At 45.0% G+C, this 22500-nt stretch overlaps 1 protein-coding gene across 1 annotated transcript in view; it reads left to right on the top strand.

Moving 5' to 3' along the window:
• LOC121847760 (polypeptide N-acetylgalactosaminyltransferase 16-like) overlaps nucleotides 1-22500 on the top strand; it is a 132160-nt gene that overhangs the window by 67041 nt on the left and 42619 nt on the right. Inside the window, exons 7-11 of the mRNA XM_042330370.1 lie at nucleotides 11383-11470; nucleotides 11587-11671; nucleotides 13464-13567; nucleotides 18478-18604; nucleotides 20573-20749. Coding sequence (XP_042186304.1) covers nucleotides 11383-11470; nucleotides 11587-11671; nucleotides 13464-13567; nucleotides 18478-18604; nucleotides 20573-20749 — 581 coding nt within the window. The remainder of the gene's footprint in view (nucleotides 1-11382; nucleotides 11471-11586; nucleotides 11672-13463; nucleotides 13568-18477; nucleotides 18605-20572; nucleotides 20750-22500) is intronic.

The raw sequence follows: 22500 nt of genomic DNA, 5'->3' as shown, positions 1-22500 counted from the left end.
CACTCACACACTCCCAAACACACACTCCCAAACACACACTCACAAACACACTCACACACACACAAACACACACACACACTCCCAAACACACACTCCCAAACACACACTCTCGCACACACTTCACAAACACACACTCCCAAACACACACTCTGAAACACACATTCCTAAACACACATTCCTAAACACACTCCCAAACACACATTCCTAAACACACACTCCCAAACACACACTCTACAAACACACACTCCCAAACACACACTCACAAACACACACTCACAAACACACTCCTAAACACACACTCACACAAACACACTCCTAAAACACACACTCCAAACACACACACTCACAAACACACACTCAAACACACTTCACAAACACACACTCAAAACACATACTCCAGAACACACACTTCACACACTTCCAAACACACACTCCCAAACACACACTCCAAAAACACACACTCCCAAACACACATTCCAAATACATACTTCCAAACACACACTCACACTCCCAAATACACTCACAAACACATACTCTAAAACACACACTCACAAACACACACTTCCAAACTTCACAAATCACACACTCCCAAACACACATTCCCAAACACACTTTCCTAAACACATATTCTCACAAACACACACTTCACAAACACACACTCCTAAACACACACTTCCAAAACACATTCCCAAACACACACTCCCAAACACACACTTGCCTTCCTAAACACACACTCCTAAACACACACTCACAAACACACATACACAAACACACACTCCTAAACACATACTTCCAAACACACACTCACAAACACACACTCCTAAACACACACTCACAAACACACACTCACAAACACACACTCACAAACACACACTCCCAAATACACATTCCCAAATACACACTCACAAACACACACTCACAAACACACACTCACAAACACACACTCACAAACACACACTCACAGGCACTCCTAAACACACACTCACAAACACACACTCTACACTCACACACTCACAGGCGCGCACACACTCACAAACACACACTTCCTAAACACACACTTCCAAACACACTCCCAAACACACACTCAAACACACATTCCTAAATACACTTCCAAACACACTCCTAAACACACACTTCAAACAAACACACACTTCCAAAACACACTCCCAAACACACACTTACTCCAAACACAAACAACACACACTTCAAAACACACTTCCTAAACACACACTCCCAAACACATACTCCCAAAAACACACACTCACAAACACACTACAAACACACACTACACACACTCACAAACACACACTTCCAAACACACATTCCAAACACACACTCACAAACACACACTCACAAACACACACTCCAAACACACTAAACACACTCAAAACACACACTCCCAAACACACACTTCACAAACACACACACTCAAACACACACTCCCTAAACACACACTCCTAAACACACACTCACACAAACAACACACTCCCAAACACACACTCCAAAACACACACTCCCAAACACACACTCACAAACAAACTCCTAAACACACTCCTACAAACACACATTCCCAAACACACACAAACACACACTCCCAAACACACACTCACAAACACACTCCCACTCACAAACACACACACTCACAAACACACACTAAAACACACATTCCCAAACACACACTTCCTAAACACACTTCCAAACACACACTTCCTAAACACACTCCAAACACACACTTCCAAACACACACTTCCAAACACACACTCCAAACACACACTTCACAAACACACTCCAAAACACACACTCACAAACACACACTCCCAAACACACACTCACAAACACACACTCCCAAACACACACTTCAAAACACACTCAAACACACACTCCCAAACACACACACTCCCAAACAAACACACTCCCAAACACACACACTTCCCAAACACACTCCTAAACACACACCCAAAACACACTCCCAAACACACACTCAAAACACACACTTCCAAACACACACTCACACAAAACACACACTCCCAAACACACACCTAAACACACACTTCCAAACACACACCTAAACACACACTCAAAACACACATTCAAACACACACTCAACAAACACACTCACACACTCCCAAACACACACTCCTAAACACACACTTCCAAACACACACTCCTAAACAAACACACTTCACAAACACACACTCCAAACACACATTCCTAAACACACACTCCCAAACACACACTCCCAAACACACACTCCCAAACACACATTCAAACACACACACTTAAACTCCTAAACACACACTCACACAAACACACACTCACAACACACACAAACACACACTCCCAAACACACACTCCCAAACACACACTCACAAACACACACTCACAAACACACACACTTCAAACACACATAAAACACACACTCACAAACACACTCACACACTCCCAAACACACACTCCCAAACAAATACACTCCCAAACACACACTCCCAAACACACACTCCAAACACACACCCAAACACACACTTCCAAACACACACTCCCCAAACACACTCCCAAACACACACCTCCCAACTCACACACTCCCAAACACACACTTCCCAAACACACACTCCTAAACACACACTTCCACAAACAAACACAAACACACACTCCCAAACACACACTCCCAAAACACACTTCACAAACACACACTCCCAAACACACACTCCCAAACACACACACTCCCAAACACACACTCCCAAACACACACTCCCAAACACACACTCCCAAACACACACACACAAAACACACTCACTAAACACACACTCACAAACACACACACTCCCAAACACACACTCCCAAACACACACTCCCAAACACACACTCCCAAACACACACTCCCAAACACACACTCCAAACACACACTCCCAAAACACACACTCCCAAACACACACTCCCAAACACACACTCCCAAAAACACACACTCCAAAACACACACTCCTAAAACACACTCACACACTCCCAAACACACACTTTCACAAAAACACACTCCCAAACAACAAACACACTTCCAAAACACACACACTCCCAAACACACACTCCCAAACACACACTCAAACACACACTCCAAACACACACTTCCAAACACACACTCCCAAACACACACTCAAACACACACTCCCAAACACACACTCACACACTCCCAAACACACACTCACAAACACACACTCCCAAACACACACTCACAAACACACACTCACAAACACACACTCCCAAACACACACAAACACACACTCCCAAACACACACTCCCAAACACACACTCACAAACACACACTCACAAACACACACTCCTAAACACACACTCACAAACACACACTCCCAAACACACACTCCAAACACACACACACACTCACAAACACACACTCACAAACACACTAAACACACTCACACACACACACTCCAAACACACACTCCCAAACACACACTCACAAACACACACTCCCAAACACACACTCCCAAAACACACACTCCCAAACACACACACACACTCCCAAACACACACACAAACACACTCCCAAACACACACTCCACAAAACACACACTCCTAAACACACACTCCCAAACACACACTCCCCAAACACACACTCCCAAACACACACCCTAAACACACACTCCCAAACACACACTCCCAAAACACACACTCCCAAACACACACTCCCAAACACACACTCCCAAACACACACACTCCCACACACACACTCCCAAACACACACTCCCAAACACACACTCCCAAACACACACACTCACAAACACACACTCCCAAACACACACTCCCAAACACACACTCCCAAACACACACTCCCAAACACACACACTCCCAAACACACACTCCCAAACACACACTCCCAAACACACACTCCACACACCCTACAAACACACACTCCAAACACACACTCCCAAACACACACTCCCAAACACACACTCCCAAACACACACACCCAAACATTACTCCCAAACACACACTCCCAAACACACACTCACAAACACACACTCCAAACACACACTCCCAAACACACACTCCCTAAACACACAACAAACACACACTCCCAAACACACACTCCCAAACACACACACACCCAAACACACACTCCCAAACACACACTCCCAAACACACACTCAAATAAACACACACTCCCAAACACACACTTCCTAAACACACACTCCCAAACACACACACTCCCAAACACACACTTCCCAAACACACACTCCCAAACACACACTCCTAAACACACACTCTCCAAACACAAACTCCCAAACACACACACTCCCAAAACACACACTCCCACACACCACTCCCAAACACAGTCCCAAACACAAACACACTCCCAAACACACACTCCCTAAACACACACACTCCCAAACACACACTCCCAAACACACACTCCCAAACACAAACACTCCTAAACACACACTCACAAACACACTCACAAACACACACTCCCAAACACACACTCCCAAAACACACATTCCCAAACACACATTCCCAAACACACACTCCCAAACACACACTCCCAAACACACACTCAAAACACACACTCAAACACACACACACACTCTAACACACACACACACACACACACACACAAACACACACACTCCCAAACACACACACACACTCCCAAACACACACTCCCAAACACACACTCACAAACACACATTCCCAAACACACACTCACAAACACACACTCACACACACTCCCAAACACACACTCCCAAATACAAACTCACACACACACATTCCCAAACACACACTCCCAAACACACACTCCCAAACACACACTCACAAACACACACTCCCAAACACACACGCACAAACACACACTCCCAATCACACTCCCAAACACACACTCCCAAACACACATTCCCAAACACACACTCCTTAACACACACTCCCAAACACACACTCCCAAACACACACTCCCAAACACACTCCCAAACACACTCCCAAACACACACTCCCAAACACACACTCCCAAACACACACTCCCAAACAACACTCCCAAACACACACTCCCAAACACACACTCCCAAACACACACACTCCAAACACACACTCCCAAACACACACTCCCAAACACATCCCAAACACACACTCCCAAACACACACTCCCAAACACACACTCCCAAACACACACTCCCAAACACACACTCCCTAAACACACACTCCCAAACACACACTCCCAAACACACACTCCCAAACACACACTCCCAAACACACACTCCCAAACACACACTCCCAAACACACACTCCCAAACACACACACTCCCAAACACACACTCCCAAACACACACACTCCCAAACACACACTCCCAAACACACTCACACTCCCAAACACACACTCCCAAACACACACACACCCAAACACACACTCCCAAACACACACAGTCCCAAACACACACTCCCAAACACACACACCCAAACACACATCCCAAACACACACTCCCAAACACACACACAAACACCCTAAACACACACACTCCCAAACACACACTCCCCAAACACACACTCACAAACACACACTCCCAAACACACACTCCCAAACACACACTCCCAAACACACACTCCCCAAACACACACTCCCAAACACACACTCCCAAACACACACTCCTAAACACACACTCCCAAACACACACTCCCAAAACACACACTCCCAAACACACAAACACACACTCCCAAACACACACTTCCTAAACACACACTCCCAAACACACACTCCCAAACACACTCCCAAACACACACTCCCAAACACACACACTCCCCCAAACACACACTCCCAAACACACACTCCCAAACACACACTCCCAAACACACACTCCTAAACACACACTCCCAAACACACACTCCCAAACACACACTCCCAAACACACACTCCCAAACACACACTCCCAAACACACACACTCCCAAACACACACTCCTAAACACACACTCCCAAACACACACTCCCAAACACACACTCCCAAACACACACTCCAAAACACACACTCAAAAACACTCACACTCCAAACACACACTCCCAAACACACTCCCAAAACACACACTCCCAAACACACACTCCCAAACACACACTCCTAAACACACACTCAACACAAACACACACACTCCTAAACACACACAAACACACACTCCTAAACAAACACACACTCCAAACACACACAAACACACCTCCCAAACACACACTCCCAAACACACACACTCCCAAACACACACTCCAAAATACACACTCACTTCCAAACACACACTCCCAAACACACACTCCCTAAACACACACTCCCAAACACACACTCCCTCACAAACACACACACTCCTAAACACACACTCCCAAACACACACTCCCAAACACACACACTCCCAAACACACACTCCCAAAACACACACTCCCAAACACACACTCCCAAACACACACTCACAAACACACACTCCTAAACACACACACACTCCCAAACACACACTCACAAACACACACTCCCAAACACACACTCCCAAACACACACTCCCAAACACACTCCCAAACACACACTCCCAAACACACACTCACACACTCCCAAACACACACTCCCAAACACACACTCCCAAACACACACTCCCAAACACACACTCCCAAACACACACTCCCAAACACACACTCCTAAACACACACACTCCCAAACACACACTCACAACACACACTCCCAAACACACACTCCCAAACACACACTCCCAAACACACACTCCCAAACACACACCCCAAACACACACTCACAAACACACACTCCCAAACACACTCCCAAACACACACTCCCAAACACAAACACACACTAAACACACATTCCCAAACACACACTCCCAAACACACACTTCCAAACACACACTCCCAAACACACACTCACAAACACACACTCCCAAACACACACACATCCCAACACACACTCACAAACACACACTCCCAAACACACACTCCCAAACACACACTCCAAACACACACTCCCAAACACACACTCCCAAACACACACTCACAAACACACACTCACCAAACACACAAACACACACTCACAAACACACTCCTAAACACACACTCCCAAACACACACTCCAAAACACACACTCCACAAACACACACTCACAAACACACACTCCCAAACACACACTCCCAAACACTCCCAAACACACACTCACACACTCCAAACACACACTCCCAAACACACACTCCCAAACACACACTCTCCAAACACACACCCAAACACACACTCCCAAACACACACACTCCCAAACACACACAAACACACACTCCCAACACACACACTCCCAAACACACACTCCCAAACACACACTCCCAAAACACACACTCCCAAACACACACTCCCAAACACACACACTCCCAAACACACACTCCCAAACACACACACTCCCAAACACACACTCCCAAACACACACACTCCCAAACACACACTCCCAAACACACACTCCCAAACACACACTCCCAAACACACACTCCCAAACACACACTTCCAAACACACACTCCCAAACACACACGCCCAAACACACCCAATCATTCCCAAACACACTCCCAAACACACACTCCCAAACACACACTCCCAAAACACACTCCCAAACACACACTCCCAAACACACACTCCCAAACACACACTCCCAAACACACACTCCCAAACACACACTCCCAAACACACACTCCCAAACACACACTCCCAAACACACACTCCCAAACACACACTCCCAAACACAACACACTCCCAAACACACACTCCCAAACACACACTCCCAAACACACACACTCCCAAACACACACTCCCCAAACACACACTCCCAAACACACAAACACTCCCAAACACACACTCCCAAACACACACACTCCCAAACACACACACTCCCAAACACACACACTCCCAAACACACACACTCCCAAACACACACTCCCAAACACACACACTCCCAAACACACACTCCCAAACACACACTCCCAAACACACACTCCCAAACACACTCCCAAACACACACTCCCAAACACACACTCCCAAACACACACTCCCAAACACACTCCCAAACACACACACTCACACACAAACGATCAGCAGCACTCCTCTGTGCCGCATCTCCTCCAGGGTTCCTGTTACTGATGAGGGGAAGCCTGTGATTTTAGACCAAGTATCACATGCACATTTGTGGCCTGCTGGAGGTCATTTTGCAGGGCTCTGGCAGTGTTCCTCCTGCTCCTCCTTGCACAAAGGCGGAGATAGCGGTCCTGCTGCTGGGTTGTTGCCCTCCTACGGCCTCCTCCACGTCTCCTGATGTACTGGCCTGTCTCCTGGTAGCGCCTCCATGTTCTGGACACTACGCTGACAGACACAGCAAACCTTCTTGCCACAGCTCGCATTGATGTGCCATCCTGGATGAGCTGCACTACCTGAGCCACTTGTGTGGGTTGTAGACTCCGTATCATGCTACTACTAGAGTAGCATTCAAAAGTGACCAAAACATCAGCCAGGAAGCATAGGAACTGAGAAGTGGTCTGTGGTCACCACCTGCAGAACCACTCCTTTATTGGGGGTGTCTTGCTAATTGCCTATAATTTCCACCTGTTGTCTATTCCATTTGCACAACAGTATGTGAAATGTATTGTCAATCAGTGTTGCTTCCTAAGTGGACAGTTTGATTTCACAGAAGTGTGATTGACTTGGAGTTACAGTGCCTTGCGAATGTATTCGGCCCCCTTGAACTTTGCGACCTTTTGCCACATTTCAGGCTTCAAACATAAAGATATAAAACTGTATTTTTTTGTGAAGAATCAACAACAAGTGGGACACAATCATGAAGTGGAACGACATTTATTGGATATTTCAAACTTTTTTAACAAATCAAAAACTGAAAAATTGGGCGTGCAAAATTATTCAGCCCCTTTACTTTCAGTGCAGCAAACTCCAGAAATTCAGTGAGGATCTCTGAATGATCCAATGTTGACCTAAATGACTAATGATGATAAATACAATCCACCTGTGTGTAATCAAGTCTCCGTATAAATGCACCTGCACTGTGATAGTCTCAGAGGTCCGTTAAAAGCGCAGAGAGCGTCATGAAGAACAAGGAACACACCAGGCAGATCCGAGATACTGTTGTGAAGAAGTTTAAAGCCGGATTTGGATACAAAAAGATTCCCCAAGCTTTAAACATCCCAAGGAGCACTGTGCAAGTGATAATATTGAAATGGAAGGAGTATCAGACCACTGCAAATCTACCAAGACCTGGCCGTCCCTCTAAACTTTCAGCTCATACAAGGAGAAGACTGATCAGAGATGCAGCCAAGAGGCCCATGATCACTCTGGATGAACTGCAGAGATCTACAGCTGAGGTGGGAGACTCTGTCCATAGGACAACAATCAGTCGTATATTGCACAAATCTGGCCTTTATGGAAGAGTGGCAAGAAGAAAGCCATTTCTTAAAGATATCCATAAAAAGTGTTGTTTAAAGTTTGCTACAAGCCACCTGGGAGACACACCAAACATGTGGAAGAAGGTGCTCTGGTCAGATGAAACCAAAATTGAACTTTTTGGCAACAATGCAAAACGTTATGTTTGGCGTAAAAGCAACACAGCTCATCACCCTGAACACACCATCCCCACTGTCAAACATGGTGGTGGCAGCATCATGGTTTGGGCCTGCTTTTCTTCAGCAGGGACAGGGAAGATGGTTGAAATTGATGGGAAGATGGATGGAGCCAAATACAGGACCATTCTGGAAGAAAACCTGATGGAGTCTGCAAAAGACCTGAGACTGGGACGGAGATTTGTCTTCCAACAAGACAATGATCCAAAACATAAAGCAAAATCTACAATGGAATGGTTCAAAAATAAACATATCCAGGTGTTAGAATGGCCAAGTCAAAGTCCAGACCTGAATCCAATCGAGAATCTGTGGAAAGAACTGAAAACTGCTGTTCACAAATGCTCTCCATCCAACCTCACTGAGCTCGAGCTGTTTTGCAAGGAGGAATGGGAAAAAATTTCAGTCTCTCGATGTGCAAAACTGATAGAGACATACCCCAAGCGACTTACAGCTGTAATCGCAGCAAAAGGTGGCGCTACAAAGTATTAACTTAAGGGGGCTGAATAATTTTGCACGCCCAATTTTTCAGTTTTTGATTTGTTAAAAAAGTTTGAAATATCCAATAAATGTCGTTCCACTTCATGATTGTGTCCCACTTGTTGTTGATTCTTCACAAAAAAATACAGTTTTATATCTTTATGTTTGAAGCCTGAAATGTGGCAAAAGGTCGCAAAGTTCAAGGGGGCCGAATACTTTCGCAAGGCACTGTACATTGTGTTGTTTAAGTGTTCCCTTTATTTTTTTGAGCAGTGTATATATGAAACCCCACTCAGAAAAACCACCTGTAAAACACGAACTAGCGAAAAACGCAACCCAAACTGACAGTAAACGAAAACAATCCTGCACAAAAACCCAAAGGAAATGTCAAGATAAATACCCCCCCTAATTAACCAAAATGAAACCAGGTGAAAACACAAAACAGACATAACCAGGGTAGCCTAGTGGTTAGAGCTTTGGACTAGTAACCGAAAGGTTGCAAGTTGAATCCCAGAGCTGACAAAGTACAAATCTGTCGTTCTGTCCCTGAACAGGCAGTTAACCCACTGTTCCTAGGCCGTCATTGAAAATAAGAATTTGTTCTTAACTGACTTGCCTGGTTAAATTAAAAATTAAAAACAGCTGGTAGACCGGTGACGACCGCTGAGCACCTTCGGGGGAAGTCATGGCAACTGTTTTATTGACTGTATGTTTGTTTTACTCCAAGTGTAACTCTGTGTCGTTGTTTGTGTCGAACTGCTTTGCTTTATCTTGGCCAGGTCACAGTTGTAAATGAGAACTTGGTCTCAACTAGCCTACCTGGTTAAATAAAGGTGAAATTAAAAATACATTTTTAATTTTTTTTTAATTCTGTCAATCCCCCTCTATGACGGCCTAAATAAAGTCAAACTGTATCTAACGGAAAACGTGCATAAAGACGTTCAGATATGACGTCATCGTTTTGAGCACTGCCCACAGAGTGGTTAAACTACGGCGTGCGACATGGTTCAATGTGCCAGTCAATCAGCAGTCTACTTTTGAGGTTTTTTTCTCAAATGGACTCCGTCTAGGAGCTAGAACTGGGATCATGTATACTGTACTAATGCTGATTTTAAAATTTAAAAAGAGGAACGGAGAGAAATGTACAATACAGCAAACGTAGCAAACGAGGCGTTTATGGTGAGGACACGGGGGGCGCCATCTTTATGCACCTTAGCCATTATGTGTGACCGTGCCCTGTGTCCCTGTCTCTCTCTCCTCTTCCCAGGACCATACCCGGGTTGTCAGCCCCATCATCGATGTCATCAGCCTGGATAACTTTGCCTACTTGGCAGCTTCAGCTGACTTGAGGGGAGGTCAGTACTCAGAACACAACCTCTAACCTGTGGGTACTATCCTCGTAAACACAACCACGCACAGCAGTCACTTTCACGTGCCATCTCATACATTTTCTCTCTCTCTTTTCTCTCAGGGTTTGACTGGAGTTTACACTTTAAATGGGAACAGATTCCCATCGAACAGAAGATGTCCAGGAATGATCCTACTCTGCCTATCAGGTAATTACAGTAGTTATATTGTGGTGGTCACCACCCTGCCTATCAGGTAATTACAGTAGTTATATTGTATTGGTCCCCACTCTGCCTATCAGGTAGTTATATTGTGGTGGTCCCCACACTGCCTATCAGGTAATTACAGTAGTTATATTGTGGTGGTCCCCACTCTGCCTATCCGGTAATTACAGTAGTTATATTGTGGTGGTCCACACAATGCCTATCAGGTAATTACAGTAGTTATATTGTGGTGGTCCCCACTCTGCCTATCCGGTAATTACAGTAGTTATATTGTGGTGGTCCCCACTCTGCCTGTCAGGTAATTACAGTAGTTATATTGTGGTGGTCCCCACTCTGCCTATCAGGTAATTACAGTAGTTATATTGTGGTGGTCCCCACTCTGCCTATCAGGTAATTACAGTAGTTATATTGTGGTGGTCCCCACTCTGCCTATCAGGTAATTACAGTAGTTATATTGTGGTGGTTCCCACCCTGCCTATCAGGTAATTACAGTAGTTATATTGTGGTGGTCCCCACAATGCCTATCCGGTAATTACAGTAGTTATACTGTGGTGGTCCACACAATGCCTATCCGGTAATTACAGTAGTTATATTGTGGTGGTCCCCACTCTGCCTATCCGGTAATTACAGTAGTTATATTGTGGTGGTCCCCACTCTGCCTATCAGGTAATTACAGTAGTTATATTGTGGTGGTCCCCACAATGCCTATCCGGTAATTACAGTAGTTATATTGTGGTGGTCCCCACTCTGCCTATCAGGTAATTACAGTAGTTATATTGTGGTGGTCCCCACTCTGCCTATCAGGTAATTACAGTAGTTATATTGTGGTGGTCCCCACTCTGCCTGTCAGGTAATTACAGTAGTTATATTGTGGTGGTCCCCACAATGCCTATCTGGTAATTACAGTAGTTATATTGTGGTGGTCCACACAATGCCTATCCGGTAATTACAGTAGTTATATTGTGGTGGTCCCCACTCTGCCTATCAGGTAATTACAGTAGTTATATTGTGGTGGTCCCCACAATGCCTATCCGGTAATTACAGTAGTTATATTGTATTGGTCCCTTCCTCTTCCTCCTTTGTCTCTCCTGTATGGGCCAGTAAAATATCTTTTAATCACAAGGTGAATATGGCATTTAACACTTCTTTCCATAGTACCATCAACTCCTGTGTTCCAATGACACGTTGTGTTAGCTAATCCAAGTTTGTCATTTTTAAAGGTTAATTGATCATTAGAAAACCCTTTTTGCAATTTTGTTAGCACAGCTGAAAACTGTTGTTCTGATTAAAGAAGCAATAAAATGGGCCTGCTATAGACTAGTTGAGTATCTGGAGTATCAGCATTTGTGGGTTTGATTACAGGCTCAAAATGGCCAGAAACAAATTACTTTCTTCTGAAACTCGTCAGTCTATTCTTGTTCTTGTTCTGAGAAATGAAGGCTATTCTATGCGAGAAATTGCCAAGAAACTGAATATCTCGTACAACGCTGTGTACTACTCCCTTCAGAGAACAGCACAAACTGGCGCTAACCAGAATAGAAAGAGGAGTGGGAGGCCCCAACTGAGCAAGAGAACAAGTACATTAGAGTGTCTAGTTTGAGAAACAGATGCCTAACAGATGCCTCACAAGTCCTCAACTGGCAGCTTCATTAAATAGTACCCACAAAACACCAGTCTCAATATGTGTGTATCAGACAGTCTGTCCTCCTGTGTGTATCAGACAGTCTGTCCTCCTATGTGTATCAGACAGTCTGTCCTCCTGTGTTCTCTGCTACAGAACTCCAGTGATTGCAGGAGGGATCTTTGTGATGGACAAGAGCTGGTTCAACCACCTGGGGCAGTACGACACTCACATGGACATCTGGGGAGGGGAGAACTTTGGTGAGATCACTGAGTGTGGGGGGGGAACTTTGGTGAGATCACTGAGTGGGTGTGCGTGCTTGACTTTTGTTTTAATTCACTGAGATTGTCTCGGTCCCATCTGATTAGATATCTAGAGATAAAAAAAAAATTTGTCCTTTGCAGATGTACCTTCATCTAATTTTAGAGGTGACAGCACTGTGAGATACTGACTGACAGACAGACAGACAGACAGACAGACAGACAGACAGACAGACAGACAGACAGACAGACAGACAGACAGACAGACAGAAAGTCTGGTATATACTATGTTACAGTAGGACTAGGGTTGCTACGGTGACCGTATTACCGCCACACCGGCGGTCACGAGTCAGGAAGGCAGTCAAATTCCACGTGACTTTTTAGTCATGGTAATTAGGCTTCTCCAAGCTCTGATGCTGCTGCTGGTCAATAGTAGCCTAACAAACATGCTTAACTGCCTGGTACTCAGCACTCTATTGTCCCTCTAATCACTCTGACATTAATGCAAAAGTAATCAAACACTTCATGAGAGCCCATCAGCTCATGTTGCGCAACATTTCTATAGGCTACGCAATTGCACGAGAAAACAGAGTGATGGCCTCTATTAAAAAGAGGAGGATCCCATCAGCTTTCTATAGGCTAACCCCACTGTATTTATTTCTCAACTTTCCTAATATGAAGCACATTGCTTATCTTTACAACAGGAGTAAAGCCTACCTGGCTGGCATGAAAATGAACCAAGGGAAAAGCGTCCTCCATTCGCTATTTAAGTGCGTAGATTACATGTCTTTTCGCCCCCTGTTCTGAGACAGGTGCATGATAATGGTCCATTCTAAATCCAAACTAATTTCACACATATATTATTTGGTATATTTGTAAAGACAATTACTTTTTTATTTTTTTATTGAATTGAATGCTGGTGGTTGTATTAATGTGGTATCTATCGCATCCCACAACTGTCCCAGAGTATGTTTGGAATATTTATTTCTGGCACAGAAGGACAAGTTGACCAATAGAATAGGCCAACTTTTGTACTATGGGGGTAGAGTAGATTGACATAGGTTAGTGCTTTTGCTGTTTGTTAGGCCTGTTGGCTGACTAAATGTGGACACGCTCAGTTGTGTCCCTGATGTGTCTGTCTTCATTCACTTGTAGCCTTCACTTCTTAGATGAAATACATGTGAGAAGGACCCGAGTACATGACGCGCATTGGCTAATGAGAACTGAGATATCTGAGAGAGTTGCTTTGGAGCACGGCAGCCGGGAGAAGGGAGTATAATTATTATATTCAGGGTATAAAGGTCACTTTGGCCGCAAAAGGCAGGGATTCTTTCAGGATTACGGTCACACAAGGGGGATGCAGCCGGGATATTTTAGGCGTGAGAATATTATCAAACTGTGAATGAGAGACTGATGAAGTGTGTACAGCCTGCGTATGCCTTTCATGGTACTTTTTTCAAATCATTTTTTAAATCAGAGATATCACAACTAAAGTGACATTAATAACTCTAAGTGGTAGTAATAATCTAAATGAAGCAGATAGGAACACCTGTTTCTTTGTTAACACAGAATATCCACGTGTTCCCTCATTCATCGTTTGGAGAAAATCTTTATATTTTATTCAGCTTTGTTCAATTGTATTCTTCATACTATCAAATTATACCCACAGCCATTTGGCATAGCCACACCAGGACCCTAACATAAGGACAACTCAGAGTATGTTATTCTGTTCTTCTGAAATAGACTACATTTTCTTCAAATCATGTTTCTTTAGACCTGTCTAAAATAAATAATGGATTTATTGTGAAGATGTAGACTATATTACATGGATTTATTGTGATGGTGTAGACTATATTATATGGATTTATTGTGATGGTGTAGACTATATTACATGGATTTATTGTGATGGTGTAGGTAGACTATATTACATGGATTTATTGTGGAGGTGTAGAATATATTACATGGATTTATTGTGAAGATGTAGACTATATTACATGGATTTATTGTGATGGTGTAGAATATATTACATGGATTTATTGTGGAGGTGTAGAATATATTACATGGATTTATTGTGGAGGTGTAGACTATATTACATGGATTTATTGTGGAGGTGTAGACTATATTACATGGATTTATTGTGGAGGTGTAGAATATATTACATGGATTTATTGTGGAGGTGTAGAATATATTACATGGATTTATTGTGGAGGTGTAGACTATATTACATGGATTTATTGTGATGGTGTAGACTATATTACATGGATTTATTGTGATGGTGTAGACTATATTACATGGATTTATTGTGATGGTGTAGACTATATTACATGGATTTATTGTGAAGGTGTAGAATATATTACATGGATTTATTGTGGAGGTGTAGACTATATTACATGGATTTATTGTGGAGGTGTAGAATATATTACATGGATTTATTGTGGAGGTGTAGACTATATTACATGGATTTATTGTGGAGGTGTAGACTATATTACATGGATTTATTGTGGAGGTGTAGACTATATTACATGGATTTATTGTGGAGGTGTAGACTATATTACATGGATTTATTGGGATGGTGTAGACTATATTACATGGATTTATTGTGAAGGTGTAGACTATATTACATGGATTTATTGTGATGGTGTAGACTATATTACATGGATTTATTGTGATGGTGTAGGTAGACTATATTACATGGATTTATTGTGAAGGTGTAGACTATATTACATGGATTTATTGTGAAGTTGTAGACTATATTACATGGATTTATTGTGAAGGTGTAGAGGATATTACATGGATTTATTGTGAAGGTGTAGACTATATTACATGGATTTATTGTGAAGGTGTAGACTATATTACATGGATTTATTGTGAAGGTGTAGACTATATTACATGGATTTATTGTGAAGGTGTAGAGGATATTACATGGATTTATTGTGATGGTGTAGACTATATTACATGGATTTATTGTGATGGTGTAGACTATATTACATGGATTTATTGTGAAGGTGTAGACTATATTACATGGATTTATTGTGATGGTGTAGGTAGACTATATTACATGGATTTATTGTGATGGTGTAGGCTATATTACATGGATTTATTGTGAAGGTGTAGACTATATTACATGGATTTATTAGACTTTTTATAACGTTACAAAGGTCTGCATCAGTGTCTTGTAGGCTGTGTGGAAGCCAGGAGACGCTTGACAATCTCCGGCCGACAATATTTCACAACCGCCAAGTAGGACCTCAGAGATACCAACACTATGTGGCGTGCAGACCTGGGTTTAGCTTCAAAACGATATTCATTTGACCAGACCTACAATACTTATTTTCCACCATAATTTGCAAATAAATTCATTAAAAATCCTACAATGTGATTTTCTGGATTTTTTTTCCCTCATTTTGTCTGTCATAGTTGAAGTGTACCTATGATGAAAATTACAGGCCTTTCATCTTTTTAAGTGGGAGAACTTGCACAATTGGTGGCTGACTAAATACTTTTTTGCCCCACTGTATGTTGACAGAAACACAATCACATCAGGATTAAAATGGCAGATCATCATGCCCGTTATTTGAAAGTAAATTCTATCATTTGCCTTTATCTGGTGGAGAGCTTGTCTGATAGAACTGAACAAGAGGCATCTCACACTGAGTCCTCCAACAGAACTATTGTCTGTTAGAACTGAACAAGAGGCATCTCACACTGAGTCCTCCAACAGAACTACTTGTCTGTTAGAACTGAACAAGAGGCATCTCACACTGAGTCCTCCAACAGAACTACTTGTCTGTTAGAACTGAACAAGAGGCATCTCACACTGAGTCCTCCAACAGAACTACTTGTCTGATCTGCATTAGCCCTCATTAGCAGAGTTGGCCGTATACTTCATCTGGTACACATCAGTCAGAACAAGAAGCTAGGGAGGTTAATGGTGTCTCTCTCTGTATTATCTCCTATAAATATAACACATACCCTGTCTGTGTCTGTCTGTCCTGGTGTCACTCTTCAGAGCTGTCAGTAAAAGTTATATTATATCAGAGCTGTCGCTCAGAGTGGGGATGTGTGTTGGCAGACCAGACTGTGTATATGTGTGTGTTCCTGTTGACACATATATTAAATATAAACAATGTGTGTGTGTGTGTCTACGTGTGTGTGTATAATCTCCTACATATTGAATATACAGTGAAATTTCGAAAGTATTCAGACCCTTTGACTTTTTCCAGATTTTGTTCTGTTACAGTCTTATTCTAAAATTGATTCAATAGTTTTTTTTCATCATCATCAATACCCCATAATAACATCACCTCATAATGGGGTAATTATGGGGTAATGTGATGTCATTATGGGGTATTGTGATGTCATTATTGGGTATCGTGATGTCATTATTGGGTATCGTGTGTAGATTGAGGAGGAACATTTTAGAGTACGGCTGTAACGTAACAAAAGGAAAGGGGTCTGAAAACTGTCCCTGTAGGGGTTAGGGTTTAGGGGTAGGGGTTAGGGTTAGGGGCTTAGGGTTAGGGGGTTAGGGTGTTAGTGGTAGGGGTTAGGGTTAGGGTGTTAAGGTTAGGGTTTAGGGGTAGGGGTTAGGGGTTAGGGTTAGGGGTTAGGGTGTTAGGGGTTAGGGTTAGGGGTTAGGGTGTTAGGGGTTAGGGTGTTAGTGGTAGGGGTTAGGGTTAGGGGTTAGGGTGTTAGGGGTTAGGGTGTTAGGGGTTAGGGTTAGGGGTTAGGGGTAGGGGTTAGGGTTAGGGTGTTAGGGTTGGGGGTTAGGGTTAGGGTTTAGGGTTAGGGGTTTAGGGTTAAGGGTTAGGGTTTAGGGTTAGGGGGTTAGGGTTAGGGTTTAGGGTTAGGGTTAGGGTTAGGGCTAGGGTTAGGGTTTCCCTTTACATACTATGTCCCTCCCTCCTCAGAGTTGTCCTTCAGGGTGTGGATGTGTGGCGGGAGCCTGGAGATTCTGCCCTGCAGCAGGGTGGGACACGTCTTCAGGAAACGACACCCCTACGACTTCCCAGAGGGCAATGCTCTCACATACATCAAGTAAGTGGGCTGGGCTACGCTCTGCTATTAACTTTTCAGAGTCCAGACAAAGCAGCCCTTTTCAAATCTCTCCTCGGGGACCCCCAGCCGTTCTCCAACCTCTCCTTGGGGTCCCCCAGCCGTTCTCCAACCTCTCCTCGGGGACCCCCAGCCGTTCTCCAACCTCTCCTCGGGGACCCCCAGCCGTTCTCCAACCTCTCCTCGGGGACCCCCAGCCGTTCTCCAACCTCTCCTCGGGGTCCCCCAGCCGTTCTCCAACCTCTCCTCGGGGTCCCCCAGCCGTTCTCCAACCTCTCCTCGGGGACCCCCAGCCGTTCTCCAACCTCTCCTCGGGGTCCCCAGCCGTTCTCCAACCTCTCCTCGGGGACCCCCAGCCGTTCTCCAACCTCTCCTTGGGGACCCCCAGCCGTTCTCCAACCTCTCCTCGGGGACCCCCAGCCGTTCTCCAACCTCTCCTCGGGGTCCCCCAGCCGTTCTCCAACCTCTCCCGGGGTCCCCCAGCCGTTCTCCAACCTCTCCTCGGGGACCCCCAGCCGTTCTCCAACCTCTCCTCGGGGTCCCCCAGCCGTTCTCCAACCTCTCCTCGGGGACCCCCAGCCGTTCTCCAACCTCTCCTTGTGGTCCCCCAGCCGTTCTCCAACCTCTCCTCGGGGTCCCCCAGCCGTTCTCCAACCTCTCCTTGGGGTCCCCCAGCCGTTCTCCAACCTCTCCTCGGGGACCCCCAGCCGTTCTCCAACCTCTCCTCGGGGTCCCCCAGCCGTTCTCCAACCTCTCCTTGGGGACCCCCAGCCGTTCTCCAACCTCTCCTCGGGGACCCCCATATCCCAGTCCCAGAGGAGAGGTTTGAAATGTATCCCAGTCCCAGAGGAGAGGTTTGAAATGTCTTGAGGTCCCAGAGGAGAGGTTTGGAATGTATCCCAGTCCCAGAGGAGAGGTTTGAAATGTATCCCAGTCCCAGAGGAGAGGTTTGAAATGTATCCCAGTCCCAGAGGAGAGGTTTGAAACGTCTTGAGGTCCCAGAGGAGAAGTTTGAAATGTATCGCAGTCCCAGAGGAGAGGTTTGAAACGTCTTGAGGTCCAGAGGAGAAGTTTGAAATGTATCCCAGTCCCAGAGGAGAGGTTTGGAATGTATCCCAGTCCCAGAGGAGAAGTTTGAAATGTATCGCAGTCCCAGAGGAGATGTTTGAAACGTCTTGAGGTCCCAGAGGAGAAGTTTGGAATGTATCCCAGTCCCAGAGGAGAAGTTTGAAATGTATCCCAGTCCCAGAGGAGAGGTTTGGAATGTATCCCAGTCCCAGAGGAGAAGTTTGAGAAAGGCTGGATTAGAGAGCCAGCCACTAGCCATACCTTCCTCTGTACTGTCTGACTTTCTCTGTACTGTCTGCCTTCCTCTGTACTGTACTGTCTCCCTTCCTCTGTACTGTACTGTCTGCATTCCTCTGTACTGTCTGCCTTCCTCTGTTTTGTACTGTCTGCCTTCCTCTGTACTGTCTGCCTTCCTCTGTACTGTCTGCCTTCCTCTGTTTTGTACTGTCTGCCTTCCTCTGTTTTGTACTGTCTGCCTTCCTCTGTACTGTACCGTCTGCCTTCCTCTGTTTTGTACTGTCTGCCTTCCTCTGTACTGTCTGCCTTCCTCTGTACTGTCTGACTTCCTCTGTTTTGTACTGTCTGCCTTCCTCTGTACTGTCTGCCTTCCTCTGTTTTGTACTGTCTGCCTTCCTCTGTACTGTCTGCCTTCCTCTGTTTTGTACTGTCTGCCTCCCTCTGTACTGTCTACCTTCCTCTGTACTGTCTGCCTTCCTCTGTACTGTCTGCCTTCCTCTGTACTGTCTGCCTTCCTCTGTACTGTCTGCCTTCCTCTGTACTGTCTGCCTTCCTCTGTTTTGTACTGTGTTATTATCCTACCTGAGCAGGTGTGTGTGTGTGTGTGTGTGTGTGTGTGTGTGTGTGTGTGTGTGATGATGTCAGGAACACACGTCGAGCAGCAGAGGTGTGGATGGATGAGTATAAACAGTACTACTACTCAGCGAGGCCCTCAGCGCAGGGCAAGGCCTTTGGCAGCATTGCAGAGCGTCTGACTCTGAGACGCAAACTGAACTGCAAGTCCTTCCGTTGGTATATGGAGAACGTTTACCCTGAACTAAGGTAAGAAGAGACAGTCTCTCTCTACTGGGTAACCAGACAGTCTCTACCGGCTAACCAGACAGTCTCTCTCTACTGGCTAACCAGACAGTCTCTCTCTACTGGGTAACCAGACAGTCTCTACTGGCTAACCAGACAGTCTCTCTCTACTGGCTAACCAGACAGTCTCTCTCTACTGGGTAACCAGACAGTCTCTACCGGCTAACCAGACAGTCTCTCTCTACTGGCTAACCAGACAGTCTCTCTCTACTGGGTAACCAGACAGTCTCTCTCTACTGGGTAACCAGACAGTCTACCGGCTAACCAGACAGTCTCTCTCTACTGGCTAACCAGACAGTCTCTCTCTACTGGCTAACCAGACAGTCTCTCTCTACCGGCTAACCAGACAGTCTCTCTCTACTGGCTAACCAGACAGTCTCTACTGGCTAACCAGACAGTCTCTCTCTACCGGCTAACCAGACAGTCTCTCTCTACTGGGTAACCAGACAGTCTCTCTCTACTGGCTAACCAGACAGTCTACCGGCTAACCAGACAGTCTCTCTCTACTGGCTAACCAGACAGTCTCTCTCTACTGGGTAACCAGACAGTCTCTCTCTACTGGGTAACCAGACAGTCTCTCTCTACTGGGTAACCAGACAGTCTCTACCGGCTAACCAGACAGTCTCTCTCTACTGGGTAACCAGACAGTCTCTACCGGCTAACCAGACAGTCTCTCTCTACCGGCTAACCAGACAGTCTCTCTCTACTGGGTAACCAGACAGTCTCTCTCTACTGGGTAACCAGACAGTCTCTCTCTACTGGCTAACCAGACAGTCTCTCTCTACTGGCTAACCAGACAGTCTCTCTCTACTGGCTAACCAGACAGTCTCTACTGGCTAACCGGACAGTCTCTCTCTACTGGCTAACCAGACAGTCTCTCTCTACTGGCTAACCAGACAGTCTCTCTCTACCGGCTAACCAGACAGTCTCTACTGGCTAACCGGACAGTCTCTCTCTACTGGCTAACCAGACAGTCTCTCTCTACTGGCTAACCAGACAGTCTCTCTCTACTGGCTAACCTGACAGTCTCTACTGGCTAACCAGACAGTCTCTACTAGCTAGTCTCTCACTACTGCCTAACCAGACTGTTTTCCTGTATAGCACCATTCAGATTCACGTTTATTGCCCTAAAAGAGGAAATCTTTGCACAGCTCACACATTACATACACACAGCATCTAGGAAACACAGCATCTAGGAAACACAGCATCTAGGAAACACAGCATCTAGGAAACACAGCATCTAGGAAACACAGCATCTAGGAAACACAGCATCTAGGAAACACAGCATCTAGGAAACACAGCATCTAGGAAACACAGCATCTAGGAAACACAGCATCTAGGAAACACAGCATCTAGGAAACACAACACAGCATCTAGGAAACACGTCATCTAGGAAACACAACACAGCATCTAGGAAACACAGCATCTAGGAAACACAGCATCTAGGAAACACAGCATCTAGGAAACACAACACAGCATCTAGGAAAAACGGCATCTAGGAAACACAGCATCTAGGAAACACAACACAGCATCTAGGAAAAACGGCATCTAGGAAACACAACACAGCATCTAGGAAACAAGGCATCTAGGAAACACAACACAGCATCTAGGAAACACAGCGTCTAGGAAACACAACATATAGGAAACACGGCATCTAGGAAACACAACACAGCATCTAGGAAACACAGCATCTAGGAAACACAGCATCTAGGAAA

The sequence above is a fragment of the Oncorhynchus tshawytscha genome, linkage group LG11 (assembly GCF_018296145.1).
Source record: "Oncorhynchus tshawytscha isolate Ot180627B linkage group LG11, Otsh_v2.0, whole genome shotgun sequence".
NCBI lineage: Eukaryota > Metazoa > Chordata > Actinopteri > Salmoniformes > Salmonidae > Oncorhynchus > Oncorhynchus tshawytscha.
Note: the sequence above shows the minus strand (reverse complement) of the source record. Positions and strands in the feature narration are given on the sequence as shown.